The 8754-nt window shown below is 36.9% G+C and overlaps 1 protein-coding gene and 1 long non-coding RNA gene across 29 annotated transcripts in view; one reads left to right on the forward strand and one right to left on the reverse strand.

The window, feature by feature from the left end:
* Fas3 (fasciclin 3) overlaps window positions 1–7673 on the forward strand; it is a 597052-nt gene extending 589379 nt beyond the window's left edge. For 24 of the 28 annotated variants that reach the window (XR_010858302.1, XM_067134010.1, XM_067134012.1 and 21 more), the window contains one exon: window positions 4748–7673. Coding sequence is in view for 26 of the 28 variants with exons in the window: in XM_067134019.1 (XP_066990120.1) it covers window positions 4748–4882 (135 nt within the window). In the remaining 2 variants the exon portion in view is untranslated. Of the gene's footprint in view, window positions 1–1182; window positions 3261–4747 lie in introns of those variants that run through there. The other 4 variants (XR_010858304.1, XM_067134022.1, XM_067134018.1 and 1 more) reach the window with 4 other exon arrangements.
* On the reverse strand, window positions 721–4820 carry LOC136856293 (uncharacterized). Its single transcript, XR_010858305.1, has 4 exons — window positions 4676–4820; window positions 3328–3482; window positions 3026–3149; window positions 721–1599 (listed from the first exon to the last, which is right to left on the reverse strand). It is a non-coding gene; the product is annotated as an uncharacterized lncRNA (long non-coding RNA).
* Window positions 7674–8754: the final 1081 nt, after the last annotated feature.

Below are 8754 nucleotides of genomic sequence, written 5' to 3' on the forward strand. Positions count from 1 at the left end.
GGGCCAAAGGCCAAGCACTGGGACCTATGAGGTCATTCAGCGCTGAAACGGAATTTGACAGCGAAAGGTTTGAGAGGAGTAACAGGAATAAATAGAGAGATCAAGAACAGAGATATAGTAAAAGGAATGAAAGGGGTTGCAGCTAGGGGTCTAATGGACGTTGCAAAGAACCTTATATAATGCCTACAGGGCACCGCGTGAGGTGGACTGAAAGTACTATCCCCTATGGGGGGAAGATTCTCCTAGGAACAAGAAAGTCAATTGTATTTTTGCTTGCCAAGTAAAAGTAATTCGTATTTGTGCTTGTTAGGTAAAAGTTACTTTCTACTTTTTGCCTTGAATCATTCCAGTATTACCAACCTCAACCACCAGTTGGTCACGTTACCAAGTTTCAGTGACCAATTCCAGCTCTCGCTAGGAGGAATATTCCTAATCAGTAAAGGCTTTGGGTTGAATACCTAGGAAAAAACGTAAAGAAGATTTACAATTTTTTTTTTGCTATTTTTTTAATAGCCACAACAATTTTGTACATAATTTTCAAAAACTCATATAGTTTGTTTTTTCTCATTTATAAAGTAGAGTTTTTTAATAGCCAAATTTGTACATAATTTTATTTTGTGCTTTGCATCACATTTTATCCAGTTGTGTATAACCACTGTCTGTTCAACTGTCTAAATTTAAATTCACTTTACCTTAGTTATTATGGTCATAAAACCTCAATTAACAGGTCCATTTATTGGATGAACATTTGTACAGCTAATGAACAATATTTTAAAAGTTATAAATACTCCAGAGAAAAGATTAACTTCCAAACTTTAAAGTATTTTACAAGTGCCTTAAATTGCTAGTAAACAGGATATTTAAACCATCTAAAAATATGATATTAAATGCCAGTCATTCAGTACAAACCCATTAATCATACGCTGTTGTATTTCTGTTCTGGGATTAACAGTTGTACCAATTTCTTGCAGTAAAAAATATGGTGGGTTTAACTCCAGGTTTTTTCCCCACCAGGACAAGATATTATCAAGCGCAACATTGCAGCAGTAGTGTCTGCTTATAAAGTGAATGCTGTCTTAAAGATATTAAACTTTGTATCTAGGAAACATGGTTCTTTTACCACTGCCAATCTATCAGTCAATTTTCCCGAATCAGAACTGTATACTTATCCGTCAACCATAGGTTTCAGGGATCAGCTCGAACAGTCAATAATCTCTGCACCAGTGACCAGTCTTTTACTGTCGACAACCATTCACTTATCCCTGGCACCTGCCAAAGCAATCATAGATGTTTTGATGGAAGCACCCTACCAATCATGCCAGCTAATGCATCATTGCCACAACCTTCGAGTTTCTGAGCCTACGATTTTTTACAGTGAACGAAGCCTTGGTTGGAGGACTCCTTTGCATTAGGTAGTTCTCTACTCTTCCTCTTTCCAAAGTGTTTCCAAGGGGAATTCTGAAGACCAAGATGGAACAGAGATTAGAATGAATCTGTCAGTGGCTCATGGAGTAATTGCTACCGGTTTACTCATGGACTGGATTGGAGAGACTCCTGGGACAAGTGAAGAGATGGGTGGGGCTCCAGACATTGTTTCTCCTGCAAGGGAAGACACGTCATGAGATTCGGCAGAAATTATATCTTCAGGGAGTTTACAAATACAGTACCTTCATTGCTATAGGTTATGAAGCAAAAATTTACACACAGCAAGGAAAGAAACGTCATTTGTTTAATGTCAAACAAGAAGACGTCAGCAAAGTTTCATTGAATGTTATTATTAACTTAATTTTCCCATTGCTAAACTTAAGATAACGATGGCAGTCCATTAGAGAGACCAACGATGAATCCTCTATATCGCCTCACAACACTATACGTTTTGAACTATGGTAAATCATACCCTGTTTGAGGATTTAAATACCTGAGGAGGCATTATAAGATACAAAGGTTACTGATCACAACTAAGACTCAATTTCCACAGCGGTAATAAAAAAGGATAATCCATCTCCTGGCTCTGATACCCCTCATAAACCTTTGCTGAGAAGAATTCTTTCTACACCTGTTGGAGAACCTGTTTTGCACAGGCCTTGCTGATGCGCTCAGAAGCGGCCAAAGCTACTAACACACAGCTTTTGAGGCAAAAAAGTCATGCCTCATGAATGTGTTCTCAAGAAGGCTCGATTGAAACTTGTCAAGACCAGCGAAAGATCCCATCTATTAAGTCTGAACCTATACCCAGAACCTGAAAGGGTATGTCTAACTGGATTAGAAGTGTCCCCATGTGCACCCACATTCAAACCCAGAGGGGATTTTCTATCTTTTACTGAAACAAAAGAGAAATTTTCGACAATCGGAAGTCTGAAGAAATTCACATGCCCTGGAATTTGTTAGCAGATCTTGGGGAGATCCATATTTCCAGTGGAGCTGTTGACAAGTTGGAGAAAAGAAATAGGTCTCTGCTTTCTGTGGGTCCTTGTTCTTCCAGGGGTGCCTTCCCCCACCCTCCTGAACACGTACAGAGGAAGGATCACAGCTTATATAGCCTGATAAAGAATGCAGTCACGTTTGCCAGAGATCAATAATTACAGCATGGCTGAGCGCACAGAATTCTACATCTTAGAAGTTCTGCAAACAAGAAAGTACAAACTTCAACGAGGCACAGTTCTCGTCCTCAGGAATGAACTCTGAATAATAATGACTTTTTGGGCCAACTCCAATCTCCAGCCACAGAAAACAGGCCTCTCTAACACCAGCATGTGAGCTGTAAGCAGTCAGAATAAAATGGATAATATATCCTTTCAGAAATTACCTTCCACTAAAGTCATTACCAAAGAAGCATAGTGTCCTAATAATTTGGATGATCCCTATATATATGACAAGATAGTTTCTGATTGGTTTATTCTTCTGCACTGTCATTTTAAGCCACTTGTAAAATAAAATAGGTTTATGTTCATGGATTATTTCAGTGGGACTTTTGACAAGATTTTAAAATATTTTAAAAGTTGGTTACTGGAGATCAGATACAAACTCGAGCCGTAAAATATGTTGCCGCTGCAAAATCGTGTCACAGTTGATCAGTAGTTGTAGTTGCAGTAGCAAGTTGCAAAGAATATCCCCAGTAGTTCTTGCTCACTGGAGTCGCAGATGTTGATCTGCAAGAATGACTGGTGTTACTTTCAACATCTTGTACTGTGTATGATGAAGTCGAATCACTTTCTCAACATCTTGTACTGTGTATAATGAAGTCCAATCATTTTTTAAAATTTGTTTTCTTAACCTACAAGAAGTATTTTTGTTAGTTTGTAACTTGTCGGCTAAACTGCGACATACCTGAAAATGTATTGCCGAATTCTTCTTCAAGTCTTCACTGACATATCATCAATTCTCGTGGGATTCTGTTAATTGTCAAGGTACCAGTACTAAGATTAGATCTCCATTTGCACACTAGTAGTCACTCTCTTAGGGGACAGCAGAAGAACAAAGACCTGAAAATAAAAAAAAAATTAGTAATACAACTAGCATGTTAAATATTTTGCAAAATACTAAAGTACTCTAAAGCTTTAATTTTCAAGTAAGGAAACTACAAAACCAAGATCGTTGAGGAGCTAGGGTCCAAAATACTTATACACTGGCTATTTGACCTTTGGAAGGCCTCTAAATGTGACCCCAGGCCGGTCTAGAAGCAAGAATTTGGGCCACTGGTACTCATATTTAATGTGATGGCCCTCAACTAAAATTACTCACGTAACTACTGGTGGGGAACAGAGATAATGAATCTGAATACTCTCAAATGGAGCTAAAATTTAAGTTTTATCCTTAAGAATACTGACCAAGTTTACATAAAGGATTTGTTTTAACGGGAGAACAGAAGCACGAAGATTTCTCCAAAGTTTGGCAATAAAGGAAAGCAGAAGTCATCGATAACTGAAAAAAGAATACTTTTAGGTTTTGACATAACCAACATGAGTTAATGAATTCAAGTTCTACAGTTTTATTTAACATAACCAACATGAGTAAATGAATTAAAGTTCTACAGTTTTATTTAATGGCTAATAGTTCCAAACATATTTACCACTTTGATGCTCACTGCTAAACTTAAATGACAAGCAGTAAACAGATTCCACTGACACATCTCACCAGTGTCACAAATACTAATAAGACTTTAAAGTAGAGGGCAAATACATATTAAATTGACTTAGAGTAGAAGGCAATTATATTTGACAGAATATAAAAATGCTGAAATGGTTACCTGTCTTACACCGAAGAGCACAAATTATATTTCTAGTTGTATATCTCATCATGTCCACATTGAGTACAAAGTTAATTTTAAATTTACATTTTTTAACTAACCACAATAAATGGATGCTGTATCTATGTGTAACCTGACAAAAAAATGCTTTATTAATTTACAAACACCACCCTACTTATGAATAATCAGCTTAGGAACACTCGGACACAAACGGGATCACAAATTGAAATTGCGTTCTAAGTGCTCCCATTTGCTACCCATAAGTTCAAATAAATTTGCATGCCTATTCTGTACTGCTCGTATAGTGTACTGTGTTTTAGTCTGAAAAAAAATGTATAGTGGTGTAAGATGTGTACTTGAATAGACATGAGTACTGTGCAGCAACCAACTTGCGAACAATAAAACACAAAAAACCGTCTAGAACGTAACTCGTTCAAGTAGGGTGGTGTCTGCATCTACTCCAACTTAAAGCCACCGCTAACGCCTTCCTCTCCTCCGCAGGTGGTGTACGCAGAACTAGACCTCAGCAAAGGGGAAGGGGACAAGAAGTCGGAGGTGAAGTCTGAGGAGAAGACTGAATACGCACAAATCATTGGCACCGTCACCGACAACAGAGAGGAAGAGAAGAAAGAATAAATACAAAATGAATGTGTACTTGGGAGAACATTATTTAAATGTAACGGTGTTTCATAAGACTCCCCACCCCCCACCCCTCCCTTTTCATTGTAATGTGTTATAACATCAGTCGTCTGAAACATACTTTAGATACTTTTAGGATTTACAATGCCAGTCATGAATTGAAAGTATAATGACTTATGTACGTGTACACAATGTGTACATTTTTTTTAATGGCTACACTAACTACGAAGTCAGCTTTAATGTGTAATGTTAGCATGTTGAGGGGTATATATTAACCTTTAGCGGATGTTAAAATGTAATCGTTCGAACGTTAAACGCCTGCAGTCCAGGGCAGTGTTTCTAGAGAAGAAAATGAACGTGTTTACAAATATCTCGGACGCTGTGATTCAGCATCACATGCTTGCTCAAGCGTTTTCGAAAGCATGTCGTTTTGGTTGGACCAGTCAGTTCTTTCAACAGGCGGAGGTGGGTTCCTCTACCTCTCCGACTTTTGCTTTTTTTGTCGTTTATTTAGTGTTTTTTACGGTGTTCAATTCTATCAACGTTTTCAGTCTCCCCCTTGAAAACTAGGTGTTAAAATATAGTTCTACGTTGCTTTCTTCAAGCAAATTGATGTGGTAATTGCTGTAAATTATGCTCATTAAATTCATAAACAAACTGATTATTATTATGATTATTATCATCGCTTAAAAGGAATGTTCTCGCCACGTACGGATTTATAAAAATAAAAGAAACGTTCGGCCACATCAGAATTACCACATCTTCAAACCGACTTCAAAAGAGTCATTGCCTTTTAAGACACATTTTAGCTGTAAGTCATATATACATAAATTAGCGAGCGTTGAGGTACAATGTTCTTCCTTCGTGATCATATCTCGATACATTATAGACACCGAGCATTACTGAAAGACAAGTCATAATGTCGATAAGGTTTCCGTAGTTGTTGCTTAGTTCTCGTAATTTCATCCTCAATACTTGAGTCCGCGCTACGTCGAGTGTCGTCAGACCGAGGCTAAGAAGTTACAAGATTTTTTGACGCCGTTTTGATTTTCTCCGAAGAAGCACAATAAAACTAAAGCTATCGTTTTCATGATGTTTCTGCACTAGCCTTTAATATTGGAAGAAGTTCTTGAGTGATTTTCGTATCATAAAAGTATTTTTCTTAAAAGATTACTGTGAGGAGGAGCGCCAATCTCCATTTCTAGCAAACGCGGACACTTTGCAGCTCAGCTCACGACATTGGTGGTTGCGTCTGACGGCGAAAGGGTACGTAAAGCAAGACAAAAACAGCTTCTACCCACCAAAATGTGCTTTATATTTGTACAGTAAACTTCTCTCGGACGTCAGAACAGCGAAGGCTTCGAAACAACTTGACGAAAATATACTCAACATAACAATACTAAAAAAAAACATTCAGAAATGCAAAGTCATAACACCAAACGAAGGTGTTTCTCTCTCTCTCCGTTTCATTTTCTAAGACTGAATGAGCTGTAATTTAATTTTCACTAAATCATAGGGAATTACTCAACCATTAAATCAGAAAACTTGCATTCTCAAACTGCTTCGTTTCTGCAACTACTCTCACCGGTTTGATGAAGTCGAACCTTCCCAAAAACATAATACAGTAATAATAATTAGTTTTATCGTTGTATTTAAGTGTACAACTCTCTAATTTTAGTGTTTGACCATCTCGAGTGTTTTAAAAGCACGCGACTAACATTGAGACTCTCTGATGTTCTCAAGATCTCATTTATTCACGATACTGTCACTTCACAATTAAGTTATTTTACGCGGAAAACCGTAACCCCCCGCGTAAAATTCCCTGGTCACATTTTCCGTAGCTTAATGGAGAGTCTGAATTATTTTTCATAAATTACGTAGTAGACTTAAATGTATAGTAGCTTCTCAGTGTTAGCTCTCAGCTGGCAAATGGTGTAAATGTCATTTTCAATGTTCTGTTTTCCATTACTTTTGTCGCAGTTTACGAGTGGATGTACATTTGGGATCAGCCTATTGCCTTTTTACTCTGGGCTTGAGAATTGCGTGACTGATAACGTAGAATTAATTTCTGTACCTGATGTAGATGATGTGTGTAATTTTACTGTAATGATACAAGACCACTTGGACACGAAAACCACGGCATTCGTGCGGTACACAGTTTCATTTCCTCGATTAACTACAGATCTTTCATCACTCATTTGCTTCTCGTTGGGATAAGTGTTGCTTAAGACTTACTTAAGAATTTATACGGTCGTACGTACGTATGGTTTAGACACAAAGTAGTTGTAACTGTATAATAACTTGTATATTGGTTGGTTGGATCTAGAGGTGCACTGTTTAAAAACAAAAACAAAAAAAATATTACGAGATTTCGAGTGAATGCTTTTTTTAGCCATTTTGACCAACAGAATGTCAAACTGTTGAGCTCACAGCTCGTTTATTTTTGCAAAAAAAGATATAATAATATATTGATAACGTAGTGAACTATATATTAGGACAGGATCTTCCAGTTTCCGATTGTGTTCATCAGTCAAACTACGTAACGTCGGTGATTGTAATCTGTTCATATTTTTGTAAACGCCGCGTAGTCGGACAAAATCCCACCAGGGAGGTCTCGACTATGACGATTTTTAGCATGAAATAGTTCACCTGCAATCCTTGATATATATATATATATCTCTTTGTAAATAAACCCCCCCTCCCCTCATTGTCCATTTGCTTGACAAACACCTCTGTTTTAGTGTAATTTTGTATCATTTGTCTACTCTGCAACATGACTTCCTGTGTAGGAGTGAGTTTCTTTTCACCTTATTCTCAAAGTGTTCGCGGACGCAGTGTGTTAGGAACAATGGTCAACTTTAGGAAAGGAACCATAACCTGGTGTCAGGGACGATTGTCAACTACTTTTAAACATGGATTACAAACTGATGCCAATAATTTATGTGATATTTCTGTGTCTGGCAGAAAACAACTGCTGTCTGATGACCATCAAGATTATCTAATGCAAATTTGAGAGACAAATTGTTACCGTTGGTAAAACTGGATTATTATATTTAACCAGTTAATCTCTGGTGCAAAAAAGTTTACACTAAGATTGATAAATTCTTTCCATCCAATTAAAAATGATAGAGAATTTACTGTTGCTGAGATTAAAGAGGAATTGCATGAAAGCAACTATCAATGGACTTTTGGTATGTTCTGGATTTCAAATACGCCATTTAAGCCTATAAATAGTGAGAGACAATGAAGCCTTTGCAAGATACACATTTAAAACATACTGCACTCTGTTAAGAATCAACAAAGATGAGTAAAAAGATCAAAACTTTAGAAATTATACAACAATACATGACAGATTATGACAGAGGGGGCTTAAAATGGTTTTAAGGACATGGGCTCCTGAAATTCTCATTAAGTTTAGGTTCAAAGCTAGTGCCTAAAACCTTCAAAAATATTTTTTTATCCAATGCAATTCAACGATGAACTACCTGAGTACACCACTTAGCAGTTTGGACACTTAAAAACACTTGACAATACATAACTAAAAGCTATCAAGTAACAAAATACCACAATGAATAGTGAATGAAACAACACAATGAACAATGTACAGGGAACAACCACATTACCCAATAACAAAGGCGAACAAATTGATATGAATATCTTAGAAGATTCTCAAAAAAAAAAAAAAAAGGAAAAATAATGTTACTGTGAAATCTATAATATTCCCAACTGGAAAAATAAAGAAGTCTATTTAAATAGCAAATATAAAACTCAAAGGACAAGATTCTCCACTGAAACTTAAAATTTTGGGTCACTATAGAGAGGTCAGACCGTTACAAAATGTGCGGTCAATATGGACGCAAGTCCTAAAA

Source organism: Macrobrachium rosenbergii, chromosome 35, assembly GCF_040412425.1.
Source record: "Macrobrachium rosenbergii isolate ZJJX-2024 chromosome 35, ASM4041242v1, whole genome shotgun sequence".
In the NCBI taxonomy this organism is placed as follows: domain Eukaryota; kingdom Metazoa; phylum Arthropoda; class Malacostraca; order Decapoda; family Palaemonidae; genus Macrobrachium; species Macrobrachium rosenbergii.